This window comes from Mustelus asterias, unplaced genomic scaffold (assembly GCF_964213995.1).
Source record: "Mustelus asterias unplaced genomic scaffold, sMusAst1.hap1.1 HAP1_SCAFFOLD_428, whole genome shotgun sequence".
Lineage (NCBI taxonomy): Eukaryota > Metazoa > Chordata > Chondrichthyes > Carcharhiniformes > Triakidae > Mustelus > Mustelus asterias.
In genome coordinates this window covers 137,846-159,110 of record NW_027590383.1, presented here as the reverse complement: position 1 = coordinate 159,110, position 21,265 = coordinate 137,846, and the positions used below count along the sequence as shown (strand labels likewise).

At 45.8% G+C, this 21,265-nt stretch overlaps 2 protein-coding genes across 2 annotated transcripts in view; both read right to left on the bottom strand.

Annotated features, from left to right (window-relative positions):
* LOC144486683 (serine protease inhibitor Kazal-type 1-like) overlaps positions 1 to 21,265 on the bottom strand; it is a 232,933-nt gene that overhangs the window by 199,091 nt on the left and 12,577 nt on the right. The gene's annotated exons all lie outside the window — the stretch shown is intronic.
* LOC144486682 (serine protease inhibitor Kazal-type 1-like) overlaps positions 4,035 to 21,265 on the bottom strand; it is a 55,111-nt gene continuing 37,880 nt past the window's right edge. Inside the window, exons 3-4 of the mRNA XM_078204692.1 lie at positions 11,895 to 12,007; positions 4,035 to 4,802 (exon numbers count right to left, since the gene is read on the bottom strand). Of these exons, the coding sequence (XP_078060818.1) occupies positions 4,736 to 4,802; positions 11,895 to 12,007 (180 nt within the window). The 3' untranslated portion in view covers positions 4,035 to 4,735. The remainder of the gene's footprint in view (positions 4,803 to 11,894; positions 12,008 to 21,265) is intronic.

Genomic DNA, 21,265 nt, shown 5'->3' with positions numbered 1-21,265 from the left:
GCGCACTATACAGACAAAACACACCGTTCATAGAGAAGGAAAGGAGAGCGTGCAGAATGTAGTGTTACAGTCATAGCTAGGGTGTGGAGAAAGATCACCTTAATACGAGGAAGGTCCATTCAAAAGTCTGAAGAAGCTGTTCTTGAGTCGGTTGGATCTGACATCATTATCACATCAGCATCATGGATGTTTTGGATGTTGATCCTTCACGCTACACCTTCTCCCTGAGATGTAGGCATTGACCTCTGGAGTGCTGAGGCATTGAACCCCTCAGTGGATGGGTTATCTTTCTCACTTAGATCCTTAGTTTTTAATTGAATCTCTCGCAGGAGCTCTAGGACTAGGTCGAGACCTTAACCCTTCCATTTAAGCAAGGAGGAAGCGAGCAGTTCAGGGACCGTAGTCTTGTTGGTTTAATATCAGTAGTCGGCAAAATGCTCAAATCAATTAGAGACGTGGTAACAGGGGGCTTAGAAAATCATATGATGAAGCAGAGTCAACACAGCTTTATGGAAAGGAATTGTGGTTGACAGGGCTATTCAGAGTTTTTGAGGATGTAACTAATAAGATGGTAACTGATAAGTGGGACCCGATTGATGTGATGTATTGAATTATCAAAAAGTACACAAGAACTTGCTACTCACAATTAGGACTCATGTGACTGGAGATAATCTATTATCATAGATTGAGGATTGATATCTGTTCTTTTTTTGTTTAATAAATACTTTATTTTATTGAAAGTTCACCAGCAGCCCTGTGGCTCTGGTTCATCCACGTTGCTAAACAAAATGTAAGGGGCGATCTTACCAAAAAGATTTAAAGTGCCAAACAAGTGTGAAAACGGGAGAGAATCGTGCTGATTCTTTGGGCGAGTTAAAAATCCAATCTTACCACACTCTGAGGAAAAGATGAAGCAAGATCTGTTTCCCACCAGCAGGGGAGAGGGCAGGGTCTAAGCTCACAGAAACCCAGCTGATTACAGCAGAGAGCGCCATTGCACATGTGCAGATCTCTCTGTACTGTGCAGCAGCACAAAACAGAGAGATCTGTCACTGTCTCCCCTCAGCAATCATTGGCCTCCACAGTGGATCACTCCCCCCATGCACGGCGCACGGTTCGGCAGATCGCCGGTTGCAGAGTGTGCAGCGTTTCCCCCCCCCCGATGCCAGTTGCAGAGTGCACTGCATTCCCTCCCACCCGACCCCGCTTGCAGAGTGCGCAGCATCCCTGCACCCACTTTTCCTTAGGCCCCACCCCCTCAGGCCCCACTCCCCCATTGGCACTCCCCTGGTGCCTGGTGGGCACTGCAGGTACCAGGCTGGCACTGCCCAAAGAGCACGCCCTGCCCCTGACCTCCTGGGGGAGCCTTCATGACAGGTCCCCATTGATGGGGACCATACGTAATCCTCGGAAGTGAATCTGGACAATTATATCCCAGGTCCACTTGTAATATTTAAGTTCCATTTTACATTGAATTTAAATATTATAATCAGCCTCACCTCCTTTTCAGGCATGAGGCTGATCTCGCAGGTATCCGGTACTGGTCAGGTCACAAAAGGTGAGAAATGGGGCGCAGACCCAATTTCTCGGCTCTCCGGTGATCTTACCAGCTCGTCCCATCCATCGACCGAAGGGGTGAGAAGATAGGATTGCCCCCGAGGATCTGTCAACCAAGCTCTGGTACCGCTCCGGGACCTGACTGGATCCAGCCTTAACATCCACTAGGATCATAACACTTAAGAGAAATATATCGAACCACCTGAGGGTGTAGAGAGAAATCAGTAGGGAGATTTGTGAAGCTTTACCTGAGAGCCATTAGACACTGGGAGATACCAATAGACTAATTTGGGAGACCAATGGTCCAATGGAGCAACAGGCTAATTTTGTCTACATATTTAAAAATAAACATAGACAAATACAGCCCAATCTACCTGCTGGACTCTACAAGGATTTGTGTGTTTCACCAACACCAGGAAAATGATTATTCAGCTTTATAAGTTTCCTTTTGTTTCACTGACTTTATTGTTTAATTCTTTCATTAGTTCTGCTCCTTTAAAGAAACAGGGGCAGATTTAAATGGGGTTTTGTTGATGATACTAGGACAATCAATGTATCCTTGCGAATTGTGAGTTTCATTTTGATCCTATGGTCCTTCAATGGGTAAAGTGGGAAATTACTAACCAGTCAATAAGATTTTTAGACAGTAGACATTAAGGTACTGACAGGGCTAGCAGCAAAGAGTTAAATGATTCATAAAGCAAGACTATAAGCCAACAAGAGAATAGTTTACACACATATGAAATGCAGTAAAGAGATTTAAACAAGTGACTATTATTTAAAACATATATACAGATATTTTGAATGCATTTTAAGTATTATATGAATTATAAACAAAGTTAGTCAAGGCAAGTTACTGCAAGGCATGATGATTTAGGTGAAGGGCTTATTAGCGTCTTTGAAAAACCTTAGAGTAAGCAGACTGATATCAGATAGGGTCTTAAACAAGGACAGAAAGTGAAACATTTATGAATTGGCTTTTCATTGTTCAGATCAGCTGGTAATGCACCCAGACGCGGGAATGCATGGCTGTCTAATTTAACAGTGACCTAAAAATGAACCCATGAGAACATTCACTCTGACCTTTCCAGAAGGCATTCAAGGTAACTTAGCAATGGAAAGTTAGTCCTAGCCAGAATAGGTGGTAGCGTCTGGATTTAATGGACAAATAGAATACCATAATGCATGGTGGACAGCATGGTGGCACATTGGTTAACACTGCTGCCTCACAGTGCCAGGGACCTGGGTTTGATTCCTGGCTTGGGTCACTGTCTGTGTGGAGTTTACACATTCTCCCCGTGTCTGCGTGGGTTTCCTCCAGGTGCTCCGGCTTCCTCCCACAATCCAAAGATTGAACATAGAACATAGAAAAAATACAGCACAAACAGGCCCTTCGCCCCACAAGTTGCGCCGGTCATGTCCCTACCTACCTAGGCTTATATATAGGCTTACCTATAACCCTCAATCCTATTAAGTCCCATGTACTCATCCAGAAGTCTCTGAAAAGACCCTATCGAGTTTGCCTCCACCGTCACTGATGGCAGCAGATTCCACTCACCCACCACCCTCTGAGTGAAAAACTTACCCCTGACATCTCCTCTGTACCTACTCCCCAGTACCTTAAACCTGTGTCCTCTCGTAGCAGCCATTTCAGCCCTGGGAAAAAGCCTCCGAGAATCCACCCGATCTATACCTCTCAACATCTTGTACACCTCTATCAGGTCACCTCTCATCCTTTGTCTCTCCAAGGAGAAAAGACCGAGCTCCCTCAACCTATCCTCATAAGGCATGCCAACCAATCCAGGCAACATCCTTGTAAATCTTTTCTGCACCCTTTCAATCATTTCCACATCCCTCCTGTAATGAGGCGACCAGAACAGTACTCCAAGTGGGGTCTGACGAGGGTCTTATAAAGCTGCATCATTATCTCCTGACTCCTAAACTCAATCCCTCGATTGATGAAGGCCAGCACACCATACGTCTTCTTAACCACCTCCTCTACCTGCGAGGCCGATTTAAGAGTCCTATGGACCCAGACCCCAAGGTCCTTCTGATTCTCTACACTGCTAAGAGTCTTACCCTTGATATTATACTCCTTCATCCCATTTGACCTGCCAAAATGGACCACTGCACATTTATCCGGGGGTTGAAGTCCATCTGCCACTTCTCCACCCAGTCTTGCATCCTATCTATGTCACGCTGCAGCTTCTGACATCCCTCCAACCTATCCACAACACCACCAACCTTCGTGGCATCGGCTAACTTACCAACCCATCCCTCCACTTCCTCATCCAGGTCATTTATGAAAATGACAAACAGCAAGGGTCCCAGAACAGATCCCTGGGGCACTCCACTGGTGACCGACCTCCATTCAGAAAAAGACCCATCTACAACCACTCTCTGCCTTCTGCAGGCAAGCCAGTTCTGGATGTGCGGGTTAGGTTGATTGGCCATGCTAAATTGCCTCTTAGTGTCCTGGGATGTGTAGGTTAGAGGGATTCGCGGGGTAAATACATGGGGTTACGGGGATAGGACATGGGTGGGATTGTTGTCGGTGAAGACTTGATGGACCAAATGGCCTCTTTCTGCACTGTAGGAATTCTATGATTCTATGGATGGTAAATGCCGATTGACTGGAGTACATGACAATTATTATTATTGATTTGTATATGATGAAGATGATTTGATTTTAAACTAATCTAAGGCAGGAATAATTGATAAGAAAAACTATAATTGATCTGTTTTTGATTGTATATATCAGATTCATCAGAGAGCCTCTGTTGCTCTATTTCAGAGCTACTTAACCCTTTTGGTGATCTCCAAGCATCAGCTTGTTGTGTTTTTGGTTTGAATAAATGTTACGTCTTTATACAGAGGTATCTGCCTTGTGAGCTTTGTATTGTCTATAGTTATGACAGTACTGACCATCTCGATTTACCCCACAACAATAGGTTACTGTTTAAACAGGGAATTCCAATAAGCAATGTTGAGATTGTAATTTCGTCAAAGAACTGACTTATTGGTGACTAAACCAAAATTCTTTAAAGACAGTTTGTAAATGGTTTGTTGTTTCTCAATTTTAAAATGGATTAATTAATTAATTGCACACAAAAGGCTGAATGATTCTTAAAGAACAAAGTCAATCTGAATCGCAGAAATCCTGGTTTGATGAAAGCCTTCATTTGCCTTTATTGTTACTCCCGCATTCTCCGTTCTGTTGGATCCGGATATTCATCCCGGTTTGCCTGGAATAGCAGCAGAGCATCAGCAAAGTCACAGTCTAGAATGGAGGGAGTTATTGCCAGTGTACAATGTTGTTGAATCTACCTGTAGTACAGCCTTGCTGCTAGGTTGCAGGGCACTCCTGCAGCTCTCACTTATTTTACTGTGCTCTAATGGCCACCAAACGCAGTGGGGGTTATTTTAACCTTTATTACTGGGACAGATAAAGGGTTGTATGTACAGGATGCTACTTTACATCCTGCCCAATTTCCTTCATTTTTCATGCCATCCTATGTTGGTGGTGCGAGGTGAGGTACATTGTGAGGAGGCTCGTGTCAAGCAGAAACATCAGCATTGACCTGTAGACATGAAGGGCCTTTTCTGTGCTGTAGGTAATGTGTAAAACTGTGTATACAGCCAGGTGTAAAGAATCACTGAAGGAAGGGATCCATCACCACAACCTTCTCCGGGCAAGATGGAACGGACAATAAATGTAGCCCCGCCCACATCCCAAGAACAGTTTTTTAATGAGGTGTTTGGGGGAACTTGTATATTATTTGGTTGTTGAGTTTGCTGACATAACAGCAAGGACAACACATCTAAAATAACCCATTGGTTATGAAAAACCTTCATTAGCTGGGCCTGGGTAGCTGTCAGTAAAGCATCAGATTTTTAACCTGAGGGTCCAGGGTTCAATTCCCGTCTGGGCGATGCTTCTGGCTCCCCAGGGAACTGCAGGGAAATGTAATGAATGCACAGAAATATAAGTAGGAGTAGGCCATTCGTCCCTTTTAACCTCCTCACCCATTCATTATGATCATGGCGAATCATCCAATTCAATAGCATATTCCAGCATTCCCTGCCCGCACACCCCCCCCCCCTGCCCATATCCCTTGATCACCTTTGTCCAAGAGATATATCTAACTCCTTCCTGAAAGCATACAGGTTTTGGCTTCAACTGCTCTGGGGAGGCATGGTGACACAGTGGTTAGCACTGCTGCCTCACAGTGCCAGGGACGCAGGCTCGATTCTGGCCTTGGGTGACTGTGTGGAGTTTGCACATTCTCCCCGTGTCTGTGTGTGTTTTCCTCCGGGTATTCCAGTTTCCTCGCACACTCCAAAGATGTGCAGGTAGGTGGATTGGCCATGCAAAATTGTTCCTCGGTGGTAGGGGGATTAGCAGGGTGAATACGGGGGGTTGAGTTTGGGCGATAGAGCCTGGGTAGGATTGTGGTTGGTGCGGACACAATGGGCCAAATAGAACATAGAACATAGAACAGTACAGCACAGAACAGGCCCTTCGGCCCACGATGTTGTGCCGAGCTTTATCTGAAACCAAGATCAAGCTATCCCACTCCCTATCATCCTGGTGTGCTCCATGTGCCTATCCAATAACCGCTTAAATGTTCCTAAAGTGTCTGACTCCACTATCACTGCAGGCAGTCCATTCCACACCCCAACCACTCTCTGCGTAAAGAACCTACCTCTGATATCCTTCCTGTATCTCCCACCACGAACCCTATAGTTATGCCCCCTTGTAATAGCTCCACCCACCCGAGGAAATAGTCTTTGAACGTTCACTCTATCTATCCCCTTCATCATTTTATAAACCTCTATTAAGTATCCCCTCAGCCTCCTCCGCTCCAGAGAGAACAGCCCTATCTCCCTCAACCTTTCCTCATAAGACTTACCCTCCAAACCAGGCAGCATCCTGGTAAATCTCCTCTGCACTCTTTCCAGCGCTTCCACATCCTTCTTATAGTGAGGTGACCAGAACTGCACACAATATTCCAAATGTGGTCTCACCAAGGTCCTGTACAGTTGCAGCATAACCCCACGGCTCTTAAGCTCCAACCCCCTGTTAATAAAAGCTAACACACTATAGGCCTTCTTCACAGCTCTATCCACTTGAGTGGCAACCTTTTGAGATCTGTGGATATGGACCCCAAGATCTCTCTGTTCCTCCACAGTCTTCAGAACCCTACCTTTGACCCTGTAATCCACATTTAAATTAGTCCTACCAAAATGAATCACCTCACATTTATCAGGGTTAAACTCCATTTGCCATTTTTCAGCCCAGCTTTGCATCCTATCTATGTCTCTTTGCAGCCTACAACAGCCCTCCACCTCATCCACTACTCCACCAATCTTGGTGTCATCAGCAAATTTACTGATCCACCCTTCAGCCCCCTCCTCTAAGTCATTAAGGGCTATGGGGAGAGAGCGGGTAAATGGAGTTGAAATCAACCATGATTGAATGGTGGAGTGGACTCGATGGGCCGAATGGCCTTACTTCCGCTCCTATGTCTTATGGTCTTATGGTCTTATGGTCTTATGGTCTTATGGTCTTATGGTCATTAATAAAAATGGCCTCCTTTTACACTATAGGGATTTTATGATTATGTTAAAGTTAGAAGTGCTATGCAAATAAAAATTCCTAATTTTCCTCAACAAAGGACTACTTTACATTAAAGTAGCTTCTTTTCCCCACTAGCTGCTGACCACTCAGCTCCCATTCTGCCCCCCTTGCTAGATGTAAATAATTCCCTCTCCTCGATACTGTCAACATAAATAAAAATATTCTTGGCTCCTCTGCCCCTGTAAAATAGAATCCCCAATGGCTTTTCCTTTCCAATTCCCTTGTATATGTTGTCACCTCTTACATCTGTCCCAGCTTTCCCGTAGCTCCATATTTGGATATTTGAAATCAGGTTTCCACCTCTGGCACTGGTCGTTATCAAAATCACAGATGGCACGCTCTGTGACCGTAGTAACTATCCCTCCTCATCTTTTTCCAGCTGTCTGCAGCCTTTCATCTGGTTTACCGCACCACCTTCATCCACCCATCACCTCTCCTTTCTTGTCCAACTGGATGGGACAGCTCTCACCTGGTTCTACTCTTATCAAGTTGTAGCCACAGAATCTGCTGCAATGGTTTTCCCTCCCTCTTCCTCACTCTTCCCTTTGTAGATCCCTAAGGAGCTGAACTCTCTTCTATTTCTTACCTACACGCTGCTTCTTGGCAACATCATCTGAAACCAGGTCAAACTCAACACCCAGACTACACCCAGCACTATCTCACCGCTACCTTTCTCAAACACTCAACCCCCAACGCGGCCTCTGATATGTTCAGTGCTCGGCTGACATCCAGTGTTTTATGAGCAGAAATCTTCTTCAATTAAATATCTGAGACTGAAATCACTGTCTTCAGCTTCTATCAACAATTCAACACCCTGGATATTCATTCCTCTCTCTGACCAGGCGGCACGGTGGCACAGTGGTTAGCACTGCTGCCACACAGCGCCAGGGACCAGGGTACAGTTCCAGCCTCGGGTGACTGTGAGGGGTTTGTATGTTCACCCTGTGTTTGTGTGGGTTTCCTCCGGGTGCTCCGGTTTTCTCCCACACTCCAGAGATGTGTAGGTTAGATGGATTAGCCGAGGTTAATGTGTGGGGATACAGGGATAGAGCAGGGAGGAGGGTCAGGCTAAGATATTCTGTGCATTGGCCCACTCAGCGCTCTGCTGCCGGCCTCTCCAGCGAGAATAGGCCTCACCCCGAGCTTTGTAGCGTAATTCTCGTGAGTGCACTCTGCACTGCACAGAACATGGGAGATTCATTTTGAGAATGCCGTGGGATTTACTCCAATTTTTACACGGATTCGACACTTCGAATTTTTTTGGGAGAATCCCAGCCCTTATTTTTAAACTGTGTCCTTTTCATAGAATCATAGAACCCTACAGTGCAGAAGGAGGCCATTCTGTCCATCGAGCCTGCACCGACAGCAATCCCACCCAGGCCCTATCCCCATAACCCCACATATTTATCCTACTAATCCCCTGGCATCCCCCTAACACTAAGGGGCAATTTTAGCATGGTCAATCAACCTAACCCGCACAGTTTGGAATGTGGGAGGAAATCGGAGCACCCAGAGGAAACCCACGCAGACATGGGGAGAATTGTGCAAACTCCACACAGACAGTGGCCCAAAGCCAGAATTGAACTCGGGTCCCTGGCACTGTGAGGCAGCAGTGCTCACCATTGTGTCACCATGCCTTGTTCTAGACTCTCCCACAAGGGGAAATGTCTTCTCAGCATTCACCCAGTTGAGTCCTCTCAGAATCCTATATGTTTCAATAAGATCAACTCTCTTTCTTCCAAACTCCAATGAGTACAGGCCCAACCTGTGCAGCCCTTCCTCATAAGACAATCCTTCATCCAGAGGATCAGCCAATTGAATCTTTGCTGAACTGCTTCTAATGCAAATATATCCCTTCTTAAACAAGGAGACCAAAACTTTGCACGATACTCCAGTTGCGGCCTCACGAGTGCCCTGTACTTCTCTATTTTTATACTTCATTCCCCGTTGCAATGAGACTAATATTCAATTTTTCCTCTTAATTGCTTGCTGTACAGTTTTTGTAATGTATGTGCAGGGACACCCTTTGTATTGCAGCATAGTATGGTTTCTCTCCGTTTAAAAAATATTCTGCTTTATACCCTCCTCATAATTTACTTTCCTACCTGGGTGGCACGGTAGCACAGTGGTTAGCACTGCTGCTTCACAGCTCCAGGAACCTGAGTTCGATTCCCAGCTTGGGTCACTGTCTGTGAATAATTTGCACATTCTCCTTGTGTCTGCGTGGGTTTCCTCCGGGTGCTCTGGCTTCCTCCCACAGTCCAAAGATGTGCGGGTTAGGTTGATTGGCTAAAATTGCCCCTTAGTGTCCTGAGATGCGTAGGTTAGAGGAATTAGCGGGTAAATGTGTAGGGATATGGGGGTGGGGCCTGGGTGGGATTGTGGTCGGTGCAGACTCGATGGGCCAGATGGCCTCTTTCTGCACTGTAGGGTTTCTATGATTCTATGATACCTATCTCTGTATCATCAGCAAATTTGGCTATGATACAATTGATCTCTTCATCCAAGTTATTAATATAGATTGTAAATAATTGACACCTCAGCATGGACTTTTGTGACATTCCACCATTAACCTCAAATGATCCCTGTATCTGTTTCTGGGATTCTTTCCTCCATCATTGGTGGCTGTGCATTCAACTGTCTAGATCCCAATCTTTGGAATTCCCTCCCTAAACCTCTCGGTCTCTCTCCCATCTCTCTCCTCCTTTAAGATTTCCTCAATATCTAGCTGTTTGAACAAGTTTTTGATCACCTGTCTTGCTATCTCCATGTGTTGTTTGGTGTTAAAATCAGGCCTATTAATGCTTCTCTGAAGCACTTTGGAACACGTTACTGTGTTTAACAAGCTACATAAATGCAAGTTGTTGGCACTTTCCTTTCAGCACTCGCTGTAAGGAAAGCCTTTGAACTACAAAGACAATCCGGTAGATGGGCATTTATCAAAACATGACTTGTTAAACTCTAAAGTTCCTGGAATAATTAGGAAAAAGGAGATTGCAGGGGCGATTCTCCCAGCCTGCTGCACTATCAACGGGGGCTGTTTTGTGAGCTTCCCACTGGGCGTCATGGCTTCCGTGAGTCTCCAAGACCAAGATTTCCAGCGTAATCAGCTCTGCACTGGAACTCAACACGGAGCTGATTACAATATGGAAATCCCCATTTGCATTCAATTAGTAGGCCTGGCACTGAGTTCTCTGGGCCCACTAGCATCTCTCCTCCCGCCAGGAGTGGTTCACTCCAGCAGGATTCATTCCTGCTCCCCACTAATGTGGAACAGGCAGCCCGATCCCACTGGAGGGAAGAGAGGTAATTGAGGTCTCCCCGAGGGGGTCATGGGTAAGGGGGTTGCCCCTTGGGGAGTGCCAGCTTGGCTCCCTGACACTGTCCAAGTGTAAACCAACACTGCCCAGGAGGGCATCTTGGCACTGCCCACCGTGCACGGGGCAGTGCCAAGGGGATGGGGCCGATTTGGGTGGGGCCTATTGGGGCGATCGGTGGGAGGCCCCCTCTGCTACTCTGCAAGAGGATCAGTGGCAGAGGGAGGGAGGACGTGATCGGGGCGGGGGGAGGGGGAGGGCGGGACTGTCCGCAGGGGAGCTCAGGATTGTCGGGGGGGATTGGGGCTGGCTGAGGGTGGGGGGGACATACGGGCTGGCCCAGGAAGGTCTGGGAGGCCAGTGATTGTGGGGTGGGGGGTTCAGAATGCCAGAAATGGGGAGTCATGGGGCTGACCAGCAATTGGGAGGCCAGCTATTCGGGGCCACTGCAGATGCGCCGATCTCCAAGCTGACAGAGCGGCGCATGCACAATGGCCCACTTACAGCTATGCTGCCGGCCTCTCAGTGGGAATAGGCCCCGCCCCCTGATTTCCAGAGTGAATTCTGCTCGGACACTCTGTGATGCGCAGAGTGTGGAAGATTCATTCTGGAAATCACACTAAAAAAGCAGCGGGATTTACTGCCATTTTCCCACATGTTGGTGACATAGAATTGTTTTGGGAGAATCCCGGCCTACCTTTAATGATCCTGCTGTAGGTTCCGATGTTAGCTTCCACCATCACAACAATGAAGTGTCAGAGTAGATTATATAATTGAGTAGGTCTTTGAACCCACTACTTTCCGATTTAGAGGCAAGATTTCTGCCTACTGAACTATGCTGTCATTTAAAAAAATGATCTTTGGTTTTATTTAGGACTGACCTCTTGTACAAGACACAACCAACCTACACAGCTGCTGAATCCAAAGTCATTGTTTAAAGTTTTAAAGTTTATTTATTAGTGTCATAGGTAGGCTTATATTAACAGTGCAATGAAGTTACTGTGAAAATCCCCAAGCCGCCACACTCTGGCACCTGTTCGGGTAGACTGAGGGGGAATTTAGCATGGCCAATGCACCTAACCAGCATGTCTTTGGGACTGTGGGAGGAAACCGGAGCACCCGGAGGAAACCCACACATTGAAAGGCATTGATTGCAATTGCTTGGAATAATCAGGTTACCCAATGAAATAAATATCACCAGAGTATAAGGCACCAAGTATAAGATATTGAGAATCATATCAGAAGAGGTAATTCATTTCATAGTTTATGCCCAGATTTGTTTGTACCGTTAAGAATGATCCCATTTTGTAAAACCCCAGTCATTCGAGGGCAGCAAGTGTCTATCTTGTTCGAGTAGGGCAGTAAGAATGTGGCCGTACCATCGTTTTGCACACAGTGTGCATTCATTGCTATACGTAATGCCGTCAGTTCCACAGACTGGAACGTAGTTTCGGGTGCACCTTCCTCCAATGTGGCTGGTTGTACAATGCGGCTGTAACATCAAACAGAGTTATTGGTGACTATTGAATACTTTCACATAAACATTGTTCTGAAAAGGACAGGAAGCACAGGTGTTCTAGAATTGATAGTGAAATGTGAATAACAAGCAGTCCAGAATGGAGAGTGAAACAGAGGTATTGGCTTAAGATGCATGCACCACCAGAGGGAGTAACAGAAGATTAAAGGCATCCATCGCTTTAACAGCACATGCAGTTCTGTTTCTGAATGTTTCTTACTGTTCATAGAATCATAGAATCCCTACAGTGCAGGAAGAAGCCATTCGGCCCATCGAGCCTGCACCGACCACAACCCCACCCAGGCCCTACCCCCATATCCCTTTTTACCCGCTAATCCCTCTAACCTACACATCTCAGGACTCTAAGGGGCAATTTTAACCTGGCCAGTCAACCTAACCCGCACATCTTTGGACTGTGGGAGGAAACCGGAGCACCCGGAGGAAACCCACGCAGACACGAGGAGAATGTGCAAACTCCACACAGACAGTGACCCGAGCCGGGAATCGAACCCAGGTCCCTGGAGCTGTGAAGCAGCAGTGCTAACCACTGTGCTACTGTGCCGCCCGTTCTTTAATGTTTCCTTTCCAAAACCTTTACCATGGCAATGAGGCTGGTAAAATTATAAAACAATACTTTCAGCTCCTTCTGGAAGGTCAACTTTGTGGAGACTGCATTTTATATTAGGGATTTGGTGAACATGTCGAGCCCAATGATGGCAATCTAGGTTAGTGAGTGGGCCACAAGATTGAAGTCAGGCTTGTTCACCATGAATAAGGTTAAATGCATTTAATACACACTGAATATTTCATATTGAATTATAGAAAATGCTTGATCATTAATTAAAAGAACTATGATCAACTTCAAATAGTAAAACAAAATAAATATTGGCACTTTGGACACAGAGGGAGTACACGGCTCTCACAGTCAATGTGTGCAACCAGCATGCACCTCACCTCACTTACGTGCGGATCCCTTCAGTCAGACAAGTAGGAAAAAAAAACTACACGGACGGAAATCAGCAGAATTTGGCGACACTGAGCGTGGGCAACAATCAACAAAATGTCTCCAGGGCCGCACTCTGAACCCAGATGGGCTTCATGAGGCCCCGGGGCTGGAGGCTGCCCACTTCTACGATAGTCTGTTGTTAGACTCACACAGCTCCAGCTCAGGGTTAGCAACACAGAGGCCTGCACAGAGTACACACAGAATCATAGAAATCATAGAAACCCTACAGTACAGAAAGAGGCCATTCGGCCCATCGAGTCTGCACCGACCACAATCCCACCCAGGCCCTACCCCCACATCCCAACATATTTTACCCGCTAATCCCTCTAATCTACACATCCCAGGACACTAAGGGGCAATTTTAGCATGGCCAATCAACCTAACCCGCACATCTTTGGACTGTGGGAGGAAACCGGAGCACCCGGAGGAAAGCCACGTAGATACGAGGAGAATGTGCAAACTCCACACACTGATCTCACAAAAATTACCATTCAAACTCCAAAAAAATATATTTTGGATCCTAACAGAAAAGTTTCCTTTGACTGGAGTGCAATCCTGGATCCTTGATTAAACACCATCACTGCACCGCTGATCAAGGTGGTGTTTTAGATGCCGAATCTATCACTTTTTGATGAGCACTCTGAACCATCACCTGTTTTCCCACAGTGGCAGAAGTGACCATGACATTTTGAAGGTGCAATGGCAGGTTTTGCAAGCATAGGTGTCAAGAGGAAGACTTTACTTCTCCATTATGGAGGTGGGAAATTGGAAGATATTTTTGACTCACTTACATTCAGGCAAAATGACTCTGGTTCAGTTAAAAATGCACTTTCATACCCAAGATAAACAACCTACGAAACAAAGGTTTAAAGTTTATTTATTAGAGTCACAAGTAGACTTAATGCAATGAAGTTACTGTGAAAATCCCCTTGTTGCCACACTCTGGTGCCTGTTCGGGTACACTGAGGGAGAATTCAGCATGGCCAATGCACCTAACCAGCACATCTTTTGGACTGTGGGAGGAAACCGGAGTACCCAGAGGAAACCCATACAGACACAGGGAAAACATGCAGACTCCACACAGACTGTGACCCAAGCCGAGAATTGAACCCAGATCCTTGGAGCTGTGAGGCAGCAGTGCTAACCATTGTGCCACCGTGCCACCAATGAGACAAAAGCTACAGAAGTTGATGCTGCCAACAGTAAATTGCCACACTCCAACTCCTGTGAACACTGTTGGTCCCTCATGTGTCAGGAGACCACCTGAAAAGCAGCAACAGCAGTCTCACAAATACAATTATGGATTGTCCAAATTGGCAGTGCTTGCCACACCACAACAGAAAGTCCAGTTGCTGGCAAAGAGTGTAAAGCTTGTGGAAAACTCAACTTTGCTCCTGCTTACCACTCATCAGCAACCTCACCTAGTGAGACCAATGCCAACATAAGGGTTCCACATACATGCACCACAGTGAAAGGGTGAGAATACGCAGTAATGTCGAGGTGAACGGCCCACAATATACTTTTTGTGCCCTCTTTTGGACACAGTAACCAGCCACATGTGACTGTGAGCCACACTGGCTGCTTGGAAGTTGATAGAATCACAGAAAGAGGTCACTTGACCAGCTAGAAATGAGGCACTCAGCCTAATCCCACTCTCCAGCACCTGGTCTGGAACTCTGCAGGGAGTGGCATAGCAGGTACATCCCCAGACACCTTTCCATTCAGCTGAGGGTTTCTGCCTCTGCTGCCCTTTCAGGCAATAAGTTCCAGATCTCTACCATCCTCTGGGTGAATCCTCTAATCTTTCTACCAATCTAAAGCAGAATCATACCTACTCTCTCTCCATAGATGCTGCCAGACCTGTTGAACTTTTACCATTTTTCACCATTTTCTGATTTTAATTTAAAGCTATGCTCCAAAGTCACTGATCTCTCCGCTAAAGTAAACAAGCCCTTCCTATCCACCCTATTCAGGCTCTTCACAATTTTGTACAAAAGTCCTTCACTTTTTCTACACCTCACAACTTTTTTCTATTGTGAATTTCTTTATCTTGTTTGACCTCCCCAAATACATAATCTCACGCTTTTCCAGGGTGGATTCCATTTGTCATTTTCCTGCCCATCTGACCAGTACATTAATACCTTCCTGCAGGTTACTGCTATTTTGTGTTGTCTGCATACCCCCTACATTAATGTTGAAATCATTCATATATATCACAAAAAACAGGAGACCTAGTGCTGATGCTGCAGAACCCCACTCGAAACAGCTTTCCATCTCAAACAAGACCCGTCAAAAATTACCTTCTGTTTCCTGCAACTGAACCAATTTTGTATCCATATGTATATACATATTTATTTGTATAGATGCTCTCGTAGAAACAGGTACATCAGTCAATGTCATGGGAGACATGTTGTTCAGGACTGTCTCACTTTCGGAAACCAGTCAATCTCATTTAGACGCCACAACAAATTCTGAATTCTATATTATATCGAGAGAAAACGACAGGCTTCTCAATTTCCATATAGTGACAGATTGTTCAATAGTTGTATTCTCATGCAGTTCCTATGCAGACTAGCCACACTCTTGAGTTGTATGCTGACTGCTTCACTGCTATCAGCAAACTGAAAAGTGTTACATGCAAGCTGCATGTAGACCCTAATGTGCTCCCATGTGCTGGGGGGTAGGTGGTAGTCATGATGTGGAGATGCTGGCGTTGGACTGGGGTAAACACAGTAAGAAGTTTAACAACAGTTACATTGTACATTGCAAGTTACATTGCAAGAACAACAGGTACATTGGGGGAACTATGCAGACGGATGAATGAACACCGCTCGACAATCACCAGGCAAGACTGTTCTCTTCCTGTTGGGGAGCACTTCAGCGGTCACGGGCATTCGGCCTCCGATATTCAGGTAAGCGTTCTCCAAGGCGGCCTTCGCGACACACGACGGCGCAGAGTCGCTGAGCAGAAACTGATAGCCAAGTTCCGCACACACGAGGACGGCCTCAACCGGGATATTGGGTTCATGTCACACTATTTGTAACCCCCACAGTTGCCTGGACCTGCAGAGTTTCACTGGCTGTCTTGTCTGGAGACAATACACAGCTTTTTAGCCTGTCTTGATGCTCTCTCCACTCACATTGTTTTGTTTCTTAAAGACTTGATTAGTTGTAAGTATTCGCATTCCAACCATTATTCATGTAAATTGAGTTTGTGTCTTTATATGCTCTGTTTGTGAACAGAATTCCCACTCACCTGAAGAAGGGGCTTGGAGCTCCGAAAGCTTGTGTGGCTTTTGCTACCAAATAAACCTGTTGGACTTTAACCTGGTGTTGTTAAACTTCTTACTGGGGGGTAGGTACAGGGGAGATGTTAGGGGTAAGTTTTTCACACAGAGGGTGGTGGGCAAGTGGAATCGGCTGCCGTCAGTGGTGGTGGAGGCGAACTCAATCGGGCCTTTTAAGAGACTCCTGGATGAGTACATGGAGCTTAATAGGATGGAGGGTTATAGGTAGGTCTAGAAGGTAGGGATGTGTTCGGCACAACTTGTGGGCCGAAGGGCCTGTTTGTGCTGTAGTTTTTCTATGTTCTATGTACACATCACCATAGTCAAATACTATTTCATGTCAGAAAAGATACAGAGAAGGACCTTAGTGCTCACTTGACCTTGACATAATTTGAGAAAGTTGTGGCTGAGCATACCCTGGCGTCTCACCCATACAAGTCATCAAGAAACCCAAGGGCAAGAACAAGATTCGAATCTGCGTTGAAATGCAATGACCAAACAAAATCGTACAACAAGAAAGACATGATGCTGTCAACTAATATCATACAGATAGTGAATGATGCTAAACACTTTGCTAAGCCTGATCTCAATGCAGGCTATCATCAAATCCAACTTGCAGAGAATCAAGCTTTATTACAGTGTTCTCCACTCACGTTGGACTTTTTCGACGCCAGAGGCTCAACTTTGGTGTCAACCCAGCTGAGGTACTTCAGTACATGGTTCAGTCTGTATGGCAAGAACGTGAAGGCATGCTGAATATTAGTGATGACATTCTCATCTATGGTTGCTATGAAAATGAATTTGCGACATGTCAACATGCATGTTTACAACATCTTAGAGAACGCAACCTCGTCTTGAACAAAGATACGTTCACATTCAATGAAAGCCAAATTTAATTCTTCAATCATGGGTTCAACAGTGAAAGAGTATCACCTGATCCACAGAAAGTTAAAGCTGCTGCAAACACTACAGATCTAACAACCGTATTGGAAGTCCACAGGATGCTCGGGTTCAACTCAGACTGTAGTTGCTTCATTCCTGACTTTGCTACATTGACTGTGCCCCACCGCTATCTCCACCATGCAATCTGACAAAGGAGGCCATCAAGTGAGAGTGGGCTAAATTGCCAAACTGGCTGTAAACGCAATCAAACAACAGTTGTCAACAAGTTGCACAAATGGCTACCCGGACTCTGAGAAAACCAGTCAGTTAGCTGTGAATGCAAGTTCAGTTTAGCTGCAGTTCACATGCAGAAAGAGAAGGCAGGTGCTTCTCAAACACTGCTATAGCAAGTTGGTCGCTAACACCCATAGAGCAATGTTATTTGGAGGCAAAGAGAGAAACACACTCAATCACATGGGACAGCACCAGGGACCCGGGTTCGATTCCCAGCTTGGGTCACTGTCTGTGTGGAGTTTGCACATTCTCCCCATGTCTGCGTGGGTTTTCACCGGGTGCTCCAGTTTCCTCCCACAGTCCAAACACGTGCGGGTTAGGTGGATTGCCCATGCTAAATTGCCCCTTAGTGTCAGGAGGACTAACTAGGGTAAATGCATAGGGTTACGGGGATAGAGCCTGGGTGGGATTGTGGTTGGAGCAGACTCGATGGGCCGAATGGCCTCCTTCTATACTGTAGGATTCTATGATTCTATCTGACACTTATCTCCACTTGTGTGGAAGTGGTTTTGAAGTAATAAGTTATCATAGACCATTAGTAAGCTTGTTGGACAATCCACATACCACCTACTCAAATAAAGAGTTCATTATGCAAAGTCTAGAGTGTGAATTCCATGTCAAAAATCAGCTGCTATCTTTCATGACATCCTTCACTGACAGTCAGTCCCACTAGTGGTGAAGAAAAGGTTGCTGAACAGCATCTTAACTACATAAGCCTAAGTGCAATGCTGCAATTGCTAAAACTAGCTGACATTAAAGCAAAACAAAATGAGTGTTGCAGCAATGTTTGACAGTTATGCAATCATGAAACTGGAAAGATGTGATAGAGAGAGCGCTTACAAACAAAATCACATATACAATACAAAGCCATCACAATGTTCACAGTTACAGTCACATCTGAGCTTGTGTTTTGTGGCATTTTTACTGTTATTCTACAATCATTCTCTCAATGTATTGTTCATAAATTACATGAAAGTTACCAGGAGGCACGGTGGCACAGTGGTTAGCACTGCTGTCTCACAGCACCAGGGATCTGAGTTCGATTCCGGGCTTAGGTCACTGTCTGTGGGTTTCCTCCGGGTGCTCCGGTTTACTCCCACAGTTCAAAGATGTGCAGTTTAGGTAGACTGGCCATGCTAAATTGTCCCTTAGTGTCAGGGGGATTAGCAAGCTAAAATGCATGGGGTTATGGGGATAGGGCCTGGGTGGAATTGTGGTCGGTGCAGACTTGATGGGTTGAATGGCCTCCTTTGGCACTGTAGGGATTCTATGATTCCATGATAATCAAACAATGCTTTTGGGAAAAGTTATGAATCCCAGGAATTGAATGCATGGAAGAGCACAAAATCAGTGTTTACCAGGTCAAGCAACCATAATGTCAAAACTTCATGATCGTATCAACATATCTAAGCTACCTACAGGACCATGAATTGAAGTTAGTGGTGATTTCCCAGACTTTCACACTGATCAGCTGCTTGTTGTCACTGACCATTACAGTAGCTTTGAGTTGTAGAAAGAGTCGTGTCTATTTCAGTGAAAGCATTCATTCCAAAGTTGACCAGATTTTTGCTTTGTTTAGAGCCCTGCAAACAATGGAGAGTGACAGGGGCTCCCATTCCGCAGTGATGAGTTGAGCAAATTTGTGAAACAGCTGGATATCACTCAGTGAAAAATCACACCCCACTTGGCCAAGGGTGGATGGAAAAGCCGAGAGGTTGATGCATAGCCTGAATAAAGTAGTCAGCTGAGAGCTAGTCACGGAAGCAAGAGTTGTATTGCTCCCTTCACAGTTACAGAGCAATTCCCTTGATTTAATTTGATTTATTATTGTCACACGTATTAGCATACAGTGAAAAGTATTGCTTCTTGCACGCTATACAGACAAAACATACCGTTCATAGAGAAGGAAAGGAGAGAGTGCAGAATGCAGTGTTACAGTCAGAGCTAGGGTGTAGAGAAAGATCAACTTAATACGAGGTAGGTCCATTCAAAAGTCTGACGGCAGCAGGGAAGAAGCTGCTCTTGAGTTGGTTGGTATGTGACCTCAGACTTTTGTACTTTTTTCCCGATGGAAGAAGGTGAAAGACAGGATGTCCGGGGTGCGTGGGGTCCTTAATTATGCTGGCTGCTTTGCCAAGGCAGCAGGAAGTGCAGACAGAGTCAGTGGATGAGAGGCTGGTTTGCATGATAGATTGGGCTACATTCACGACCTTTTGTAGTTCCTTGCGGTCTTAGGCAGAGCAGGATGCATACCAAGATGCAATACAACCAGAAAGAATGCTTTCTATGGTGCATCTGTAAAAGTGGGTGAGAGTTGTAGCTGACATGGTGTTGGTGGGCTTTCTTAACTATAGTGTAGGCATGGGAGACTAGGACAGGTTGTTGGTGATCTGGACACCTAAAAACTTGAAACTCTTGACCATTTCTACTTCATCCCCGTTGATGTAGACAGGGGCATGTTCTCCACTACACTTCCTGAAGTCGATGACAATCTCCTTTGTTTTGTTGACATTGAGGGAGAGATTATTGTCGCCGCGCCAGTTCACCAGATTCTCTATCTCATTCCTGTACTCTGTCTCACCATTGTTTGAGATCCGACCCCCTACAGTGGTGTCATCAGCAAACTTGAAAATCGAATTGGAGGGGAATTTGGCCCCTCAGTCACAGGTGTACAAGGAGTGTAGCAGGGGGCTGAGGACACAGCCTTGTGGGGCACCGGTGTTGAGGATGATCGTTCCTCACACAAAGCCTCCAGCTGCACTCACCTTTGCACACACTGTATATATGTGCTTCCTGTGCTACCCTGCAAAGCAAATGATCAACACAAACATGATGGCGATTGAGGACAGAAGCAAATGCATGAAATTCAGAAAGGCAGGAGGGAAGGTGTTCTCGAGATTCGATGGCTGGGAGTGGTCTACATAGTAAGAAGTTTAACAACACCAGGTTAAAGTCCAACAGGTTTATTTGGTAGCAAAAGCCACACAAGCTTTCGAGGCTCTGAGCCCCTTCTTCAGGTGAGTGGGAATTCTGTTCACAAACAGAACTTATAAGACACAGACTCAATTTACATGAATAATGGTTGGAATGCGAATACTTACAACTAATCCAGTCTTTAAGAAACAAAACAATGGGAGTGGAGAGAGCATCAAGACAGGCTAAAAAGATGTGTATTGTCTCCAGACAAGACAGCCAGTGAAACTCTGCAGGTCCACGCAACTGTGGGAGTTACAAATAGTGTGACATAAATTCTGATTCTAGGATCGCATGATAAAGACTCAGGAGGAAAAAAGCAGAAATATTTATGTGAAATAGTGTGACATAAACCCAATATCCCGGTTGAGGCCGTCCTTGTGTGTGCGGAACCTGGCTATCAGTTTCTGCTCCGCGACTCTGCGCTGTCGTGTGTCGCGAAGGCCGCCTTGGAGAACGCTTACCCGAATATCAGAGGCCGAATGCCCGTGACCGCTGAAGTGCTCCCCAACAGGAGAAAGATGCCCTCATAAGAACAGGATATGGCGCTAGACTCATTGATCAACAGTTCCAACGCGCCACAGCGAAAAACCGCACCGACCTCCTCAGAAGACAAACACGGGACACAGTGGACAGAGTACCCTTCGTTGTCCAGTACTTCCCCGGAGCGGAGAAGCTACGGCATCTCCTCCGGAGCCTTCAACATGTCATTGATGAAGACGAACATCTCGCCAAGGCCATCCCCACACCCCCACTTCTTGCCTTCAAACAACCGCACAACCTCAAACAGAC